Source organism: Telmatherina bonti, assembly GCF_933228915.1.
Source record: "Telmatherina bonti genome assembly, chromosome: 16".
NCBI lineage: Eukaryota > Metazoa > Chordata > Actinopteri > Atheriniformes > Telmatherinidae > Telmatherina > Telmatherina bonti.
The window spans coordinates 5,319,109-5,340,013 of NC_136614.1; the positions used below are offsets into that span (position 1 = coordinate 5,319,109).

Genomic DNA, 20,905 nt, shown 5'->3' on the forward strand with positions numbered 1-20,905 from the left:
CCTGCATGGCATCAATACCACCTTCTAGTACCAGTTCCTCCATGGCATCAAGACCACCTTCTAGTACCAGTTCCTCCATGGCATCAAGACCACATTCTAGTATCAGTTCCTCCATGGCATCAAGACCACCTTCTAGTATCAGTTCCTCCATGGCATCAAGACCACCTTCTAGTACCAGTTCTTCCATGGCATCAATACCACCTTCGAGTATCAATTCCTCCATGGCATCAAGACCACCTTCTAGTACCAGTTCCTCCATGGCATCAAGACCACCTTCTAGTATCAGGTCCTCCATGGCATCAATACCACCTTCTAGTATCAGTTCCTCCATGGCATCAAGATCACATTCTAGTATCAGTTCCTCCATGGCATCAAGACCACCTTCTAGTATCAGTTCCTCCATGGCATCAAGACCACCTTCTAGTACCAGTTCCTCCATGGCATCAAGACCACCTTCTAGTACCAGTTCCTCCATGGCATCAAGACCACCTTCGAGTATCAGTTCCTCCATGGCATCAAGACCATCTTCTAGTACCAGTTCCTCCATGGCATCAAGACCACATTCTAGTACCAGTTCCTCCATGGCATCAAGACCACATTCTAGTATCAGGTCCTGCATGGCATCAATACCACCTTCTAGTATCAGTTCCTTCATGGCATCAAGACCACCTTCTAGTACCAGTTCCTCCATGGCATCAAGACCACATTCTAGTATCAGTTCCTCCATGGCATCAAGACCACCTTCTAGTATCAGTTCCTCCATGGCATCAAGACCACCTTCTAGTACCAGTTCCTCCATGGCATCAAGACCACCTTCTAGTACCAGTTCCTCCATGGCATCAAGACCACATTCTAGTATCAGTTCCTCCATGGCATCAAGACCACCTTCTAGTATCAGTTCCTCCATGGCATCAAGACCACCTTCTAGTACCAGTTCTTCCATGGCATCAAGACCACCTTCGAGTATCAATTCCTCCATGGCATCAAGACCACCTTCTAGTACCAGTTCCTCCATGGCATCAAGACCACCTTCTAGTATCAGGTCCTCCATGGCATCAATACCACCTTCTAGTATCAGTTCCTCCATGGCATCAAGATCACATTCTAGTATCAGTTCCTCCATGGCATCAAGACCACCTTCTAGTATCAGTTCCTCCATGGCATCAAGACCACCTTCTAGTACCAGTTCCTCCATGGCATCAAGACCACCTTCTAGTACCAGTTCCTCCATGGCATCAAGACCACCTTCGAGTATCAATTCCTCCATGGCATCAAGACCACCTTCTAGTACCAGTTCCTCCATGGCATCAAGACCACCTTCTAGTATCAGTTCCTCCATGGCATCAAGACCACCTTCTAGTACCAGTTCCTCCATGGCATCAAGACCACCTTCTAGTATCAGTTCCTCCATGGCATCAATACCACCTTCTAGTATCAGTTCCTCCATGGCATCAAGACCACATTCTAGTACCAGTTCCTCCATGGCATCAATACCACCTTCTAGTATCAGTTCCTCCATGGCATCAAGATCACATTCTAGTATCAGTTCCTCCATGGCATCAAGACCACCTTCTAGTATCAGTTCCTCCATGGCATCAAGACCACCTTCTAGTACCAGTTCCTCCATGGCATCAAGACCACCTTCTAGTATCAGTTCCTTCATGGCATCAAGACCACCTTCTAGTACCAGTTCCTCCATGGCATCAAGACCACATTCTAGTATCAGTTCCTCCATGGCATCAAGACCACCTTCTAGTATCAGTTCCTCCATGGCATCAAGACCACCTTCTAGTACCAGTTCTTCCATGGCATCAAGACCACCTTCGAGTATCAATTCCTCCATGGCATCAATACCACCTTCTAGTACCAGTTCCTCCATGGCATCAAGACCACATTCTAGTATCAGTTCCTCCATGGCATCAAGACCACCTTCTAGTATCAGTTCCTCCATGGCATCAAGACCACCTTCTAGTACCAGTTCCTCCATGGCATCAAGACCACCTTCTAGTACCAGTTCCTCCATGGCATCAAGACCACATTCTAGTATCAGTTCCTCCATGGCATCAAGACCACCTTCTAGTATCAGTTCCTCCATGGCATCAAGACCACCTTCTAGTACCAGTTCTTCCATGGCATCAAGACCACCTTCGAGTATCAGTTCCTCCATGGCATCAAGACCACCTTCTAGTACCAGTTCCTCCATGGCATCAAGACCACCTTCTAGTATCAGGTCCTCCATGGCATCAATACCACCTTCTAGTATCAGTTCCTCCATGGCATCAAGATCACATTCTAGTATCAGTTCCTCCATGGCATCAAGACCACCTTCTAGTATCAGTTCCTCCATGGCATCAAGACCACCTTCTAGTACCAGTTCCTCCATGGCATCAAGACCACCTTCTAGTACCAGTTCCTCCATGGCATCAAGACCACCTTCTAGTATCAGTTCCTCCATGGCATCAAGACCACCTTCTAGTACCAGTTCCTCCATGGCATCAAGACCACCTTCTAGTATCAGTTCCTCCATGGCATCAATACCACCTTCTAGTATCAGTTCCTCCATGGCATCAAGACCACATTCTAGTACCAGTTCCTCCATGGCATCAAGACCACCTTCTAGTATCAGTTCTTCCATGGCATCAATACCACCTTCTAGTATCAGTTCCTTCATGGCATCAAGACCACCTTCTAGTACCAGTTCCTCCATGGCATCAAGACCACATTCTAGTATCAGGTCCTGCATGGCATCAATACCACCTTCTAGTACCAGTTCCTCCATGGCATCAAGACCACCTTCTAGTACCAGTTCCTCCATGGCATCAAGACCACATTCTAGTATCAGTTCCTCCATGGCATCAAGACCACCTTCTAGTATCAGTTCCTCCATGGCATCAAGACCACCTTCTAGTACCAGTTCTTCCATGGCATCAATACCACCTTCGAGTATCAATTCCTCCATGGCATCAAGACCACCTTCTAGTACCAGTTCCTCCATGGCATCAAGACCACCTTCTAGTATCAGGTCCTCCATGGCATCAATACCACCTTCTAGTATCAGTTCCTCCATGGCATCAAGATCACATTCTAGTATCAGTTCCTCCATGGCATCAAGACCACCTTCTAGTATCAGTTCCTCCATGGCATCAAGACCACCTTCTAGTACCAGTTCCTCCATGGCATCAAGACCACCTTCTAGTACCAGTTCCTCCATGGCATCAAGACCACCTTCGAGTATCAGTTCCTCCATGGCATCAAGACCATCTTCTAGTACCAGTTCCTCCATGGCATCAAGACCACATTCTAGTACCAGTTCCTCCATGGCATCAAGACCACATTCTAGTATCAGGTCCTGCATGGCATCAATACCACCTTCTAGTATCAGTTCCTTCATGGCATCAAGACCACCTTCTAGTACCAGTTCCTCCATGGCATCAAGACCACATTCTAGTATCAGTTCCTCCATGGCATCAAGACCACCTTCTAGTATCAGTTCCTCCATGGCATCAAGACCACCTTCTAGTACCAGTTCCTCCATGGCATCAAGACCACCTTCTAGTACCAGTTCCTCCATGGCATCAAGACCACATTCTAGTATCAGTTCCTCCATGGCATCAAGACCACCTTCTAGTATCAGTTCCTCCATGGCATCAAGACCACCTTCTAGTACCAGTTCTTCCATGGCATCAAGACCACCTTCGAGTATCAATTCCTCCATGGCATCAAGACCACCTTCTAGTACCAGTTCCTCCATGGCATCAAGACCACCTTCTAGTATCAGGTCCTCCATGGCATCAATACCACCTTCTAGTATCAGTTCCTCCATGGCATCAAGATCACATTCTAGTATCAGTTCCTCCATGGCATCAAGACCACCTTCTAGTATCAGTTCCTCCATGGCATCAAGACCACCTTCTAGTACCAGTTCCTCCATGGCATCAAGACCACCTTCTAGTACCAGTTCCTCCATGGCATCAAGACCACCTTCGAGTATCAATTCCTCCATGGCATCAAGACCACCTTCTAGTACCAGTTCCTCCATGGCATCAAGACCACCTTCTAGTATCAGTTCCTCCATGGCATCAAGACCACCTTCTAGTACCAGTTCCTCCATGGCATCAAGACCACCTTCTAGTATCAGTTCCTCCATGGCATCAATACCACCTTCTAGTATCAGTTCCTCCATGGCATCAAGACCACATTCTAGTACCAGTTCCTCCATGGCATCAATACCACCTTCTAGTATCAGTTCCTCCATGGCATCAAGATCACATTCTAGTATCAGTTCCTCCATGGCATCAAGACCACCTTCTAGTATCAGTTCCTCCATGGCATCAAGACCACCTTCTAGTACCAGTTCCTCCATGGCATCAAGACCACCTTCTAGTATCAGTTCCTTCATGGCATCAAGACCACCTTCCAGTACCAGTTCCTCCATGGCATCAAGATCACCTTCTAGTACCAGTTCCTCCATGGCATCAAGATCACCTTCTAGTACCAGTTCCTCCATGGCATCAAGACCACCTTCTAGTACCGGGTTGGATCGCTAAGTCTTGGTGTGAGGAGTTAAAGGTGGATACACTCCTCTAAGATTTTGCTTCACTTTTACATGAAGCTTCACAGCATCTTCAGAGCTTTAGAGGATAAAAGGTAGTTACATGAAATCACCATCATGGGGATTTTGTTGGGATCGGTCTAAGCCACTCGTTTTGCCAGTCGATCTACGTTCCTACCCTCACCTATGGTCATGAGCTGTGGGTTGTGACTGAAAGAACGAGATCTCGTATACAGGCGGCTGAAATGAGTTTCCTCCGCCGGGTGGCCGGGCTCTCCCTTAGAGATAGGGTGAGGAGCTCGGTCATCCGGGAGGAGATCAGAGTAGAGCCGCTGCTCCTTCGCATCGAGAGGAACCAGTTGAGGTGGCTCGGGCATCTGGTCAGGATGCCTCCTGGACCTCCCTGGTGAGGTGTTCCAGGCACGTCCCTCTGGGAGGAGACCCCGGGGAAGACCCAGGACACGCTGGAGGGATTATATCTCTCGGCTGGCCTGGGAACACCTCGGGATCCCCCCCGCAGAGTTGGCAAATGTGACTGGGGAGAAGGAAGTCTGGGCTTCCCTGCTTAGGCTGCTGCCCCCGCGACCCGACCCCGGATAAGCGGCTGAAGATGGATGGATGCATGGATGCATGGATGGATGGATGGATGGATGGATGGATGGATGGATGGATGGATGGATGGATGGATGGATGGATAATCTCAGTTGTTGGGAGCTGATTGTTTGAGGTAGGAAAGGTAGGAAATGTGTCCTGTTGACCTCTGAGAACTTTGATTGGAATTTGAATATTTGAGAGAAACATTCCAAACAAAGTTTAAAATAGGAAAACAAACCAGACTGGAGGTAAAAGACGGAGGGGAAAAATTACCTGAATGGAGCAAAAGTCCATAACAACAAAACATTATAATGCTAATTTACCTCATTTAAAGATTTTTAATGGTGGATTTATTGGAGACTTCTTTATGAAAATAAACACCATGAAACGACGAGGACAGTCTTGACAGGAGCTTTTCTAAAGTCCTGTAGAGAGATCTGTGTTCCTGCAGTTTTCAGTTTCCTGCACCTGTCCCCTGCTGACCTCCTCTGTCTTTCTGGTGGTGGTGATGTCCGTCCCGTCTCCACCAGATAAAATACTTTTACATTTTACAACTTTATCTGTTAGAATTTCTTCCTCATTTTCCAGAAAATTCCTCTTTTTGGCTTTTTTCCTGCAGAACCGTCATGGAAATGAGATGGATTAATATTTATCAGGGTGTTCACCTGACCTTTTATAGCCAACATGTGGGCGTGGCCAGATGTTCCTTCACGCAGTAAAACTTACTGTTGATCCTGATTTATGAAGGAAACAGGCGTGGGACGTGCTGCTTTAGAAATCGAGACGCTTTTTTACGCGGCATTTCCTGTTTTCCGTACGTACGCCGCCTGTAGTCATCGTTGCTACGTACAAGTTTATAAATGAGGCCCCAGGTCTGAAAAACCCCCACCTGGTGGCTTGTCTCTCATGTTAACTTACGAATTGAAAGTTGGCCTCCCCCTTTTTGGTCCAGGCAATACGGTAGAGGGCCACATCTCCAGCTCCGTGTTCCCAGGTGGCCCTGAACGAGGTCTGGGTCACCTCGGAGAACTGCAGGTTCTTGGGAGAAGGAACAACATCTGAGAGGGACAGAAGACAGAGGTGTTAGCGAGGACAGAAATAAGACACCTTCAGGGTTTGTTTCATTGTGAGGATAAAAACCAACCCATTCATACTGGAGCAGGTTTCCATCCAGCAAGAGTCTCTCTGCCAGCATACTGGGAACGACCGAACGTTCATTTTAACCCTTAAACCTCACCAGGTCTGCCTCGCCAGCAAAATCAGTGTTCCATATAAAGAAACCGCAACTGACGTCTTCTGACGTCTCCGGCAGTAAATGTTCAGAAAGAAGTGGAAAAACGTCTCCCACAGCCAGGGAACTGAGGTTTACAACTTGACAAAAAGCTGTAGGAAAACATTTCATTTGGAAGCAGGTGTGTAAAAACCAGGAAACATCTAAAACCTGCAGGACTCTGGACCAAAAGGTTCAGAGTCTGGAATCCCTGATCTATGTAGTCAACCCACAAAGACAGATGCATGATAACACCGTTATTTATCACAACAAAGATCCCATCACTACTGTGTTGCTGAGAGACCTCTATCTGTTAAACTTTCCACCAACCCGGCTTAAATTACAAGCCAGTCCTCTTTCATCTGCACCAACACATCTATAATTTTAAATCATTGACTAATAAAGTGTGTTCCAGTGGAGAGCTTAGAGTATCACTGTATGCCGATGACCTACAACTGTACGTCTCTAACATCATAGATTTTAGCCTTAAGCTGACAACTGAGGCTGTCCAGAAAACATCGTGTCTGCATGCTGACTGGGATTGTTCAGCTTCCACAGGATGGATGAAACACTGGGAGTTTTAAGGCTTAAAACAACCTCAGGACTGAATCAATAGGAACGTGCTGTGAGACCACATTCAGATTATCTGACCTTTGTTTGGCCACCACGTTGGGAAGGTAGAAAAGTTCAAAACAAGCAGGGATGAGAACCAGATTCTGACCTGTGATGGCACTTCCGAGCATCGGTAACGCAGTTCCCTCGTCGTACACCGGAGTAACGGCCACATCGTACTCCGTCTGCGAAATGAGGCTGGACAGCACGAGGGTTGTGATGTCACCGTTAACTTCAACCTGCCAGGAACAAATTCTCATGTTTAAATCACAAACCTGAATCAACGGCTTCAACAATCCAACCATTTTATTCCAAACGCCATGTTCTGCCTTCAACGTTTAATCCACTATGTTTGTACGAAGTTTAGAAATTAAGCTCATGAATTTATTTCTTGTGACGAGTTTGAGCTTCTTAACCAATAAAATCTGAAATTTCTGCTTTTTTAATGTATGCTATGTTCAGACACTTGGACCTTTTCTGTCCACTGCGACCTGTTGACTTTGTGCACGCTCTGGATGGGGGACTGAATCCCAGAGTGGGCCCGGTTTGTCTAACCAGCTTATTACCTTTTGCACTTGAAGAAGCCTGAAGACCATTGTGTGTCTCCTACGTAAGTAAATGTGGACATCCGTTTTAAATGCTAGCAGACGTTGCCATCCTCATACCTGCATATCTTTTATGTTAGCATGTTGTTGGGTCAGTTCATCCACGAGGGGGCAGTGCTGAGTTCGCTTCTACGTTCTGACGCCATTGGTGGGTGTAAAGACATTTACAACCATCCAAAAACACCAAAGGAAAAAAAAACGACAGACTTTTTTGTGCTCTTCTCAACAACTTCTCTGTCTCCTTAGGGTACGATGTGTTCAGCGGTTTCTGCATGATCCTCATCCTCTTCTTTCTCTGGGTGTGTGTCAGCGATACAACTCGACACTGCCCCCGGTGTTTTCTGATGGTACTGCTTTGTTTTCTGCATCAGGTGACAGAAAGCGAAGCTCCTTGTAAAGACTGGATTCTGTGCGTAGCTGATGCAGGAGACGGATGAAACTGTTTGTGTGTTGTCTTCTGCATTCAGCATAAATGGACCTGAAGGCAGAAAAGCTGGAAAAATGGTGCCCAACTTGGCACAAAAAGCCAAGAAATGACTGCTACTGGATTATTGAAAATCTGGTGGAAAGCCTGTTTATTCCTTTTTAAATAGATCCCACAACAGCATTTTGTTCCAAATGTGGCTCCATTTAAAAAGGAATCACAGATTTTACAACAATAGAAGGTTTATTACCAAGATAATAAACTTTTTTTTCAAAATGATGGGTCTTTCAGATCCATGTTCCCAACATGGGGTCCCTAAGGAGTCCAGTGGTCTGCAAGGTTTATCCTGTGTGACTATTAAAATTAAGACCATGTCCACATAGAGACGAGCTTAGATGCATCACCTTCTGGATCTTTCTTCCGCATGGAAAATGGCTTTTTGGAAGGATGAGAACTTTAGAAAGCAGGTCCCAAAGTGACTAAACGGAGGCCATAGAAGCTGCTTGATGACAATATCTTACAAAATACCTCCTGAGTGGAAAGTAAAACATGAAAATCTACATCTTGAGCATCCAATCAGTTGTTTTGGAAGCTGCATGAAGGGGGACTTCCAGGATCAACATTCATCAGGACAGTCTGTAAATCCATCTGCTAAGGAAGATCAAACCAACTTCAGACCAACATAAACTGATTTTTCATTTTCATCAAAACAATTTATTTCCCAGTAATAAGAGTCAGAACCGACTCAGAAGCTCATGAAAGTGCAGTGGTGTATGTTTACACCCTGCTGCTGTGTAGGAGCCTCCTTCATCAGAGGTATGAGGTCTGGAAACACGTTTCAACCTTATCGGAGGTTTGATAAGGAAGCGAAAATATTTCCTCCATTTAAATACCTGAAGTGAAATATGACGAGAAAGAGATCATGGCGGGAAATGTGTTCAGTCATCAGGCAGAGGAAGAGGAGGAAACCTCAGCAGCAATAAATAAAAAGTGTTTTCTGCAGAGACGAGAAGCAGCCGGTCTGTGTGATCCGACTGGAAACGTTTCAGGTATCTGCTGACCGCAGACTGTCCGTCCTCTGCCGACGACCAGAAGATGGAGCCGAGCATCCATGGCGGCCCGAGCTGGAACCAGTCCACAGCAGATGTGTTTGGGCCAGATCCGGCCCACTTATGGCTCAGTTACAGCAGGCGTTCTGTCGTACGTCACCGTCCTCATACTTTAGACGTTGTGTAAACCGGAAGCGGTCCTGATACAGAAAGTCTTCCTCATATGGTGCTGATGTGGCTGAGAGGCTCGCTGGCTGGGTTTTCTCAGAGTCAGAACGAGTTGCCGTAACTCCACCACTTCCCACGAAGAAGACATCCTCGCTGACGGAAACGCTGCTTCGCTTTCTACAGACTGGACCAGCAGCCTGGAGACGAGTCTCTGGTTGGAACTCCGTGAGACGGGGTGGAAAGGATTCAGCCTTTCAGGAGGTGACCAGTTTTTTCTAAGCACCACTAAAGCAGAACACCGACTGCTGGGGGACTCTAACGTCTTTCATGACGCCTGTCTGAACACAGATGGAGGCGGCCTTGCAGTCCTGGTTCTGCTGGATCCACCAGAAGGGACTCCTTCCAGTCCAAAGGGCTCTACATGCAGAGTTCCACCAGACTCCATGTTGGAGCCCCTGCTGCTCAAGGTCTACAGGCTCCCACTGGTCAAGCCAAAAAAGATAACAAACATGTTTCCATAGTTACGCTGATGAAAGAGTGCAGTTTCATCCAAACACTGATCGGATGCATTGATCAGGTTCAAGACTGGATCAGAGACCTCCAGTCCTCAGTGAGACCAGGAACCTGGATCATAGACCTCCAGTCCTCACTGAGACCAGGAACCTGGATCATAGACCTCCAGTCCTCACTGAGACCAGGAACCTGGATCATAGACCTCCAGTCCTCACTGAGACCAGGAACCTGGATCATAGACCTCCAGTCCTTACTGAGACCAGGAACCTGGATCATAGACCTCCAGTCCTCACTGAGACCAGGAACCTGGATCATAGACCTCCAGTCCTCACTGAGACCAGGAACCTGGATCATAGACCTCCAGTCCTCACTGAGACCAGGAACCTGGATCATAGACCTCCAGTCCTCACTGAGACCAGGAACCTGGATCATAGACCTCCAGTCCTCACTGAGACCAGGAACCTGGATCATAGACCTCCAGTCCTCACTGAGACCAGGAACCTGGATCATAAACCTCCAGTCCTTACTGAGACCAGGAACCTGGATCATAAACCTCCAGTCCTTACTGAGACCAGGAACCTGGATCATAAACCTCCAGTCCTCACTGAGACCAGGAACCTGGATCATAAACCTCCAGTCCTTACTGAGACCAGGAACCTGGATCATAAACCTCCAGTCCTCACTGAGACCAGGAACCTGGATCATAAACCTCCAGTCCTCACTGAGACCAGGAACCTGGATCATAGACCTCCAGTCCTCACTGAGACCAGGAACCTGGATCATAAACCTGCGGTTGAAACTGAAATGTTCCTGCTGCGGTGATAAATCTTTTTTTTATTTTTGTTTGTCTTGTCCAGCATTTAGGCAGCAGAATGATGGTCTGGAAGTTCTGCTGAGCAAATTTTCTCTGCCAAGGGAAGCTTTATAGATATAATGATCCCCTTGACTTTCTGAATTTTTATTTTATTTCTATATTTATTTTGTATTATTGTTTGAATTGTAGAGTTTGTACTGCTGGACCAGAGAGGACAGACGAAAGACAGAAAGAGAAAGGAGAAAAAACACCTCATAAGAAAAGTGAAAGAGATAAAGGGAGAGGAAAAAAACAACTAAAAAATAACCCAAAAACAAAAAGAAAGAAAACAACCTACAGATGTATACATATACACACATACATATACACACACATACACACATAATATATATATATATATATATATATATACACATATATATACATATGTACACATATACATATACACACACATACATATATATATATATACATACCTACATACATACATATACACACACACCTCTATGCACACACACACACATACACACACATACATACGTACAAACATATACACACTTGCCAGTATTAACACATATACATACACATACAAGCCAACTTTAGATCATAGTAACTAAACTATGAATGTAAAAAGTTAAATATAAATGAGAAACAAACAGAAATGAGAAAACCAGCTGCTGTTAGTGAATAAACCTGCAGACGACTCGGTGACTGTGTCACATGCAGAACATGCAGAGTGGAACGTGTTCAGAGAAGATCATGCCAGTGTGACCCCTCCCACACAAAGGCAAGAGGCACGCCAGGAGGACCCCCGAGACCCGGACCATCGGCAGCCATCCCCAGGTGCAGACCCCAACCGCCCCACCCCGGAGCCAGCCATGCACCGACCCAGGAGGAGGCAGAGGGGGGTCCCAGCCAGAGTCCCCCGCAGTCAGGGGGAACAGGCCCCAGCAGGCCCGGACCAGCGAGGACCGGCCCCGCCGGGCACCGGTCCCCCAGGGCAGACAGAGCGCGGGCCCCACGGCCGCAAGAGCCCAGAAGCAACCCCCCACCCCCGCAGGCAGAGGGCCCAGCCCACACCGACGGAGGGCTGGGATCCCCAGACCGCCACCGAGCGGCAGCCAGGCCGCACCCCAGTGGACCAGCAGCGCTCCCCGAGCACCAAGACCCTCCCCCCCCCATGCACGCGCACACACACACCACCCACTCCCTCATCCACACCCCCACCCCCCCACACAATCATGTACTGTCACACTCCCCCAAACCTCCACGCCCACACATACATGCCCTAACACACTCCCCCTTACACACAACCCTACCCCCCACACACTCATGCTCCACTACACTCCCCATAAACCCCCCACATATAAACCACCACACACCTCCTACACCCCACACACTCATGTACTATCACAGTCCCCTAAACCTCCACCCCTACACCCCCACACATACATGCCTCAACACACTCCCACATACACGCACCCCTACCCCCCATACATTCATGTACCACTACACTCCTCCATACACACCCCATATATACACAGGCACCCCCCCATCCTCAACTATCTTGGGCCCGGGTCCCTCTGCTGGGCACCAGGGCACGGACCCGCCCCCGCTGCAGCAGCAGGTCCAGGTCAGCCCAACCCCCCCACGGCAGGGCCGACCCCCCATCCCCGAGAAGCAGGGGACAGCCCCGGGCACCGGAGCCCAGGACCCGCACCCCGCCCACCCCACAGCGGCACGGCCACCCGTCACAGAGCCAATACCCGCCGATCCAGCCTCTGCCAGCGACCTCGCCCCCCCCCCCCCCCCCCCCCCGCCGCAAGGTGGTGATAAATCTTTACCTCCTTCAGGTCTCCGTCTTCTGGCTTGTAGGTGATGATGTACTTGAGGACGGCTCCAGGAGCGGCGTCCCAGGTCAGCCTCATGGTGCTATGGGTGACGTCGGTGATCCTCAGGACCCCGGCCGGAGGTATGGGCACTGCAGGAGCACAAGGTTCAGAATTTTACTCCTCATGAAATCAATCTGACTGTGAAGAGTGGCAAGGTCCAGGATGCAGGAGACCTGGTCCAGTTCCCATAGCTGACATGGAAATACAACCCGACAGCCTGCAGCGCTGCTTTAAAGGATCTGTTCGTCGATCCACTCCAAAATAACTGAAAATCAGAAAACCAGCAGTGGAGATCAAACTGAAGCTACAGATTGATCCAGATTATGGAACATCAAAGTTTTGGTGACATTTTTGCCCAAATCAGGAAAAACTCAATTAAATCTCCAGCAGGTCCTCCTGCTCAGAGACGTGTTCCTCTGGGTGAAGCGGTTCCTCGTCCTGATAGTAGCCTATACATTCTGTATTCATGAACAATAAGAAATATAGTTAGACCCTCAGTTTACTGTAAATCTGTAAAAACTCTGACCAATCCAAACATTCCCACCCAGATGGAGTTGTTCATTTCTTATATTTCGTAGCTTCCTCTCCCGGCTCCCCTCCTCCCCCTCCAGCAGCGCATACCTGATAGCCACACCCTGCATATAAACAGCGTGTTAGGATGAAAATACAAAGCAGTGAAGAAGAAACTCGGAAGGCAAACATGGCTGAGAAAATGCAGGAAGGATTTCCCGACCCGGCTCGGTTTATTTGCCTCCTCCTGCTAAACAGCCGAGAAAGAGAAAATCGTTGGTGGAAAAAGCTGCGAATAAAAAAGCCTCGGATCACGCAAGGAGCAGAACCAGAGGGGGAGGAGCCAAGACACAGGGACGGGGCCACGACAGGGTGCCAGCTCCATTAGCTACTAAGAGCTAACATTACCTAGCCCAGCTTTAAGTACAGTCTAAGTCCAGAAAAATGGTTTATTTTTTTTAGGTCATTTTTGTCATTTAACTGGATTAAATCAGCTTCTGGAGGAACAGTAACCTCCTTATTTTGTGTTAAATTATATTTGTCCATGTGTCTATATGACCTTTAAAAGGCAGCAAGCTGGAGCAGTCTGCAGGTACTTACAGGTGACTCCTCGGCCCTCCAGGGCCTCGCTGGCAGTTTCACCATGCAATGCATAAATCCTGATGGAGTACTCCGTGTTGGGGATCAACTGCAGCAGCTGCGTGTCCGTCACGTCTCCTGGAACACGGATCTGCAGACGGAAACAATCCGTTTGCTTGGGTGCCAAGAGGAAAACATCAGCATGAAGTGTGAACTTCTCTACCTCCTGGTCCAGCTGAGGTTCGGTGGCGTTGATGGATTTGTAGAGCAGCATGTATCCCGTCGCTCCGACCGCTGCATCCCACCTCACCCTCATGCTGCTCAAGGTTTCATCATAAACCTTCATGTTCTTCACGGCTTCCAGCGGCACTGCAGGAAAAAAAACAGACGTTTATCCTTCACATCTGCTTCTTCACATCAGAAAATCTCACTTTTCTACATGATTTAAAGTTGTTTAAACAGCAGGACGGAGGATCATGTGTCAGGGTTTCCTAGACGGGGTTCCTCAGGGTTCTGGTCTCGGCCCAGTTCATCTTCCTCCCATGCTTCATTTGGGTGACATCAGGAGTTCTAACATTTATTTCTGTTTTTCTGCATGAAGCTGGATTTGTCCAGGAAATCACCTGCTGGAGCTTCCAGTTTGTTTTTAATCATCTGCAGCAGAATTCAGATGAAACCGAAGGTTTTATTGTGACGCCGACTGTTTGAGCTGATGTTAAAATCAGCTCAAACAGTCGGACCAGTCCAACAAGACAAATCCCAAACCCTCCCAAAGGTTTTATGATAGAAAAGGTTTATTAGTTTTGCAGTGATGATGTGTTTAAAGTAAATAGAGGATAAAATATAAACTATCTGTTGGAAATCAGCAGCCTGTCGGCTTTAAGTTTCATTTTATTATTTTCATTTAATCATTAATGTGATTGGCAGATTACATACAATTCTTTTTGTTTGTTTTAATTTAAACTATTTGAGAATTAATTTAGTTTTATTTTTAAAAGGAAAAATTAATGAAATGAAAAAAATTGTTCTATAAAATTTCTATTTTATTTAAAAATTTGATCCTTTCAACTTTAATCTGTTTGAATGAAACTTGTTTATAAATAAAGTGACTGTATTTCCTCAGCATCATCCAGTAAAACATTATTCACCATGTTACCTCTAAAAACCTTCAGAGATGTTGAACTTCAGGATTTCTCATCTTTAATAAAGCAAAAGTATTTTCAACATCTTGTGAATTAAAACGAATGTTTCTGAAGCTGTTGAAGGTAAATTAAGGTGAAAATCTCAGCGCTCCCAGCGGGAAGTGTCTCCTGTCTGCGGCGTTCCTCTTATTCCTGTTAACTTCACATCTGGTCCAACATCTCACAGCTGGAAATGTTCCAACGCTCGGAGCTGTTTGTCTTCAGCGGGAAAGTGGGATTCATACTGGGTCGTAAAAAACGAACGTTCGTGGTATTTTTCGTACCTTAAACAAACGGATATGATTTAACTAACATGATAAATGCTTTTATTTGCTTATTTGTCCTTTAATGTTCCTTTTATTTGTTCTTAAATGTGCAGCAGATTTTTACAGCACCGTTGTAAAACTCAGCCGCTGTCGTCCACGGCAACAGCTGCCAGATGTGACATCACCATGCTTGGACTTAAAATGCCAACAACATGGCTACCATCTGTTGGCGTGACACAAAGATGGCATCTAATGGCGGCACGTTCAGGGTGTGGATGTCGACAAAGTGCTGTGAAGCATCCCGCCTGCGTTGTTCCATACTCTGCTTTCATCGCCATCTGGGTCTTTGTTCAGCCCAGACAAATGGCACCATTGGCAACATCTTTCTAGACTTAAAGGAGACGTGTGACGCTAATCACTTTATTCTTATATCTGCTCATCTCATTTTAATGTTTCACAAACAGCTTTTCTTCAGATGAGATCATTTACATCCAACAGAAAGCAACGTGTTCACACTGATGGCACCAAATCTCCTCAGTCTGGTCCTCGTGTTGGCGTCCCTTAAGGATCTGTTCCTGGACAACTTTTATTTAACCTTTATAGTCACAATTCACCTGATATTTGTCCAAATGTCAGTGTTTAAATTACGGTTTAATAGATTAATCTGTGACATTAATGAGTTATTTGTTGACACATAGTGTTTATTCATGCTATAACACACATCTTAATGTAAAGTATATGGTGTAAAATTATGAAAGTCTTCAAGAGGAACTCAAACAATGTCCAAAGTTCATCCAGATTATGAAAAAATATAAAACGTTATTAAAAAAAAAAGATCACATGTAAATAAATACAGTTGGTATGCTCATAAAGCTACATTTAAAAATAAATATAAATGTATGAGTATGTGTGGGTATATTCAAATGTGCTTCAGTAAACAGAGATGTAAATGTATATATAGGTGTATATTTATGTATATGTATATATATGTATATTATTTACATGTGTACGTAATCAGATGTATACGTAAGTATGTAGACAGAGCTGTATTAGTTTATTTATTGTACTTATTTATTTTCTAAAGAAGGAAGAAGATGTGTTGTTTTTCCTCTTCTTTTGGAAACGGACCGATGCAATGACTGTAAGGATGGTTAATTATGAATGTAAGGTTTTTTTTAACTTCATCCTGCTCCTTTTTGGATTCTTCAGTAACTGTTAATTTTCTCAATTTTGTGATGTAAAACAATTTTATATCTTCTTTGTATATAAAACGTCACCCGTAGGTTTCTGAAGAGCTGAACTGAAGCTCGGTGGGCGGTTCCTGCCATCGCCATCTTGGCAGCGTGAGTGAGGGAAGGATGGAGCGTGAGATGGACAGACGGATCGGTGCGGCGTCTGCAGTAATGCGGACTCTGCGCCGGTCTGTCGTGGTGAAGAAGGAGCTGAGCCAGAAGGCGAAGCTCTCGATTTACCAGTCAATCTACGTTCCTACCCTCACCTATGGTCATGAGCTGTGGGTCGTGACCGAAAGAAGGAGATCTCGTATACAGGCGGCTGAAATGAGTTTCCTCCGCCGGGTGGCCGGGCTCTCCCTTAGAGATAGGGTGAGGAGCTCAGTCATCCTGGAGGAGATCAGAGTAGAGCCGCTGCTCCTCCGCATCGAGAGGAACCAGTTGAGGTGGCTCGGGCATCTGGTCAGGATGCCTCCTGGACCTCCCTGGTGAGGTGTTCCAGGCACGTCCCTCTGGGAGGAGACCCCGGGGAAGACCCAGGACACGCTGGAGGGATTATATCTCTCGGCTGGCCTGGGAACGCCTCGGGATCCCCCCCGCAGTGTTGGCAAATGTGGCTGGGGAGAGGGAAGTCTGGGCTTCCCTGCTTAGGCTGCTGTCCCCGCGACCCGACCCCGGATAAGCGGCAGAAGATGGATGGATGGATGGATATGAATGCATATGAAAACAAGTGTAGCTGCTTTTTTAGAGTTTAAAGACGGTCAAAAATGCTTCATTTTGTCAGCTTTTTCTGTGTTCGTGGCATGCAGAACAGGAAATGAACTCTCGTCAATAAGATACATTTCTAAACTAAATTATTCCTTTAGGACCATTAATGTCCTGTTTATTTGTTTAGATGGGAATTACAACAACTAACTGTAAAGGAGGAAAGACTTACAGGTGGTCTCGGTGCCCTTCAGTGGCTCGCTGCTGTCCTCTCCCATCACGCTGTAAATGTTGACCAGATACTCAGTCAGAGGGGTCAGCTTCTGTAGCACCACGGTGGTCACTGTCCCCTCCACCAGCAGCTGAAAGGAAGGACTGGTTACTAGTTCATATTCAGCTCATCAAGTCTGATCTGATTGGAAACTGGTCTGACTGGTGGCTTCCCAGTTCTTTCAATCAGCCCAGACAATGGTGTTGCTTTGAAGAGCAGCTGGGAAAATCCTGCGCTTGGCCGCTAGTTTGCATCACATTCCTGAAACGCAGTGCAGACACAAACAGACTGGAAAAAACTGATTTCTGTCTGTCACTGGTTACGTCCCACCTGCTCCCAATCAACTCAGAGTTTTCTCAGAGATCTGGATCTCAGTGGGAGGGCTTTGATCCAGGACTCCACATGCTCGGACCAGGCCGATTGAGAAATATTGTAAAAACTTGGACTGTTTTCAGTGTCTAGTCCCTCTGAACTGGATTTAGGTGAAACTGTCAGACTGGTGTCGTCTCACAGCGGGACGATGGGGAACATGGCGGTTGTTCTGCATGTCGCCTGATAAACGACTCAACCAGAACGCCGATCAGCTGCTTCACTTCCTATCCCCATGGCAGCGGATGCTTTAAACCACGAGCTGTGGAACAGGTAACCATAGGGTGGCCAGATGTCACGCTTTGTGCGCATCGTCCCGCATTTCTATTACTTTTCACACGTCCCACAAAACGGGGCGCTGTCCAAAACAAAACTTGTTTTTACTAACTGTGTGTAGCAAAATATTTGACGGCTGTCACATCACACCGCCTGCTGATTTGATTGACACTCATGTCACTCAAACTAGGAGGCGGGACTTAATGCACAACTAGGATGCACCGGTGCAGCCACTAACGAAAAGAAATACATAGATAAACAACTGATTGATCATGGAGAACAGGGAGACGACGCAGCGAAGAAGAAAAGAAAGTTTTGTTTCAACAAAGACTGGGAAAGCAGATATTCCTGGGTTAAACCTGTTCCAGGAGACTGTGAGGGTATTTTGTCATGTTTGTCAGAGTAATTTTTCCGTGTCACACGGCGGAGAATATGACGTGAAACGAAAATCCGAGAGTCACAAAAAAAGACACTACTCAGAGGGAGGCTTCCCAGTCAATGGACATGTTCCTGATGAAGCCTCGACCGCTAATTCTGTTTGATTCTTGTTAACGTGAAAGGAACAAGGAAATAGCGTGCAAGCTTTTATTGTTTCCATTTGTCAGAAAACTCGAATGTCAATTAAAAAATACAGTGGCAGATTGATTATGTTTGGATAGTGATGTTATCACCAAAGAGCAGTATATAAAGGTTTGTTTGTTTTTTTTTTAAACTTTGTCACGAAAGAGTGGAATCACACATTTTCATGGTCTTTGTCCCACATTTGGTGAGAGAAGATCTGGTCACCTGAGGTAACCACTTCTCCTCATGGATCAGTTTGATGGGTTCTCTGATCTGCATCCAGGTTGCTCCATTCCATATCAAACAGGTCCAGTAAAATCCCACCGTTTAAAACGTTCCAAAACTGACAAATCTGAGTCTTGATGACAGATTTATCAAAATCTACTGAACCCATTTCTGCTCTGACAGTTTCTACTCGCCTAACAGAGAAATGACAAGTAACGACACCAGGAAGCTGCCATGCTAACATGTAGCAAAGCAACAATGCTGACATGTAGCATAGCAATAATGCTGACATGTAGCATAGCAATAATGCTAACATGTAGCATAGCAACAATGCTAACATGTAGCATAGCAATAATGCTGACATGTAGCATAGCAATAATGCTAACATGTAGCATAGCAACAATGCTAACATGTAGCATAGCAATAATGCTGACATGTAGCATAGCAATAATGCTAACATGTAGCAAAGCAACAATGCTAACATGTAGCATAGCAATCATGCTAACATGTAGCATAGCAACAATGCTAACATGTAGCAAAGCAACAATGCTGACATGTAGCATAGCAATAATGCTGACATGTAGCATAGCAATAATGCTAACATGTAGCAAAGCAACAATGCTAACATGTAGCATAGCAATAATGCTGACATGTAGCATAGCAATCATGCTAACATGTAGCATAGCAACAATGCTAACATGTAGCAAAGCAACAATGCTGACATGTAGCATAGCGACAATGCTGACATGTAGCATGACAACATGATGGGGAGAAACTCCACAAACATATTCTACCAAGCATCAGCATCCAAACCAAACAACGTTCAAAACCCAAACAGGAAACATGAGAACAAAAGACTTTATTTGTTCCTATGGATACTTTACTAAGAGTATGAGGACTTTGCCTAGGACTACTCTACTCGTTCCTAGGATAACTTTACTCGTTCCTAGGACTGTTTTACTCATTCCCAGGATTACTTTACTAGTTCTTAGGATAACTTTACTCATTCCTAGGACTACTTTACTCGTCGTTCCTTGGACTACTTTACTCGTTCCTAGGATAACTTTACTCATTCCTAGGTTAACTTTACTCGTTCCTAGGACTGTTTTACTCGTTCCCAGGATTACTTTACTCGTTCCTAGGATAACTTTACTCGTTCCCAGGATTACTTTACTCATTCCTAGATGTAAGGACCAGCGGTGATTTTCACTTAAATTAATGAAGTTTTCTTTCAGGACATGAAATTGACATTTTCTACTGTGTTCCGTGTGAATTTACTCTGAAAAGTAAGACATGTATCTTCAGGTCTGCAGAAATCTCATGTCTCAGCTTTCTGTACAGACAAGATTATACAAACAGCCCCTGGAGACATAAATTTTATTTATTTTGGTTTAATTATTTCAGACAGGAGGCAGATAAAATAAGTCTGCTGATGGAGGTTAGAGGTTTCAAAGAGCACTAAATCAGATTAAATGGGGGAATAAAAACTTGTTTACAGCTTGAAACACAAAGTGTGGGAATCTGTGGACCAAGCTGGGATCCTCCTCGTCTCTTGTGTTTATAATTAGGAGAATTTAGAAAGTGAAGAGGCCAGAGCTCCATGTGAAGCATGTGAAGCATATGAAGCACATGAAGCATGTGAAGCATGTGAAGCATATGAAGCACATGAAGCATGTGAAGCATATGAAGCACGTGAAGCATATGAAGCATGTGAAGCATACGAAGCATGTGAAGCATATGAAGCATGTGAAGCATATGAACCATATGAAGTATATGAAGCATATGGAACATATGAAGCATATGAACCATATGACGCATATGAAGCATATGAAGCACATGAAGCATGTGAAGCATATGAAGCACATGAAGCATGTGAAGCATATGAAGCATGTGAAGCATATGAACCATGTGAAGCATATGAAGCATGTAAAGTATATGAACCATATGAAGCATATGAAGCACATGAAGAATGTGAAGCATATGAAGCACGTGAAGCACATGAAGCATGTGAAGCATATGAAGCACATGAAGCATGTGAAGCATATGAAGCATGTGAAGCATATGAAGCACGTGAAGCACATGAAGCATGTGAAGCATATGAAGCACATGAAGCACATGAAGCATGTGAAGCATATGAAGCATGTGAAGCATATGAAGCACGTGAAGCATATGAAGCATGTGAAGCATATGAAGCACGTGAAGCATATGAAGCATGTGAAGCATCTGAAGCACGTGAA

The 20,905-nt window shown here is 45.6% G+C and overlaps 1 protein-coding gene across 2 annotated transcripts in view; it reads right to left on the bottom strand.

The window, feature by feature from the left end:
• col12a1b (collagen, type XII, alpha 1b) overlaps positions 1-20,905 on the bottom strand; it is a 438,574-nt gene that overhangs the window by 225,727 nt on the left and 191,942 nt on the right. For both annotated transcript variants that reach the window (XM_079255552.1, XM_079255551.1), the window contains exons 22-27: positions 17,199-17,328; positions 13,806-13,951; positions 13,604-13,733; positions 12,446-12,582; positions 7,138-7,267; positions 6,065-6,204 (exon numbers count right to left, since the gene is read on the bottom strand). In XM_079255552.1, the coding sequence (XP_079111678.1) occupies positions 6,065-6,204; positions 7,138-7,267; positions 12,446-12,582; positions 13,604-13,733; positions 13,806-13,951; positions 17,199-17,328 (813 nt within the window). The remainder of the gene's footprint in view (positions 1-6,064; positions 6,205-7,137; positions 7,268-12,445; positions 12,583-13,603; positions 13,734-13,805; positions 13,952-17,198; positions 17,329-20,905) is intronic.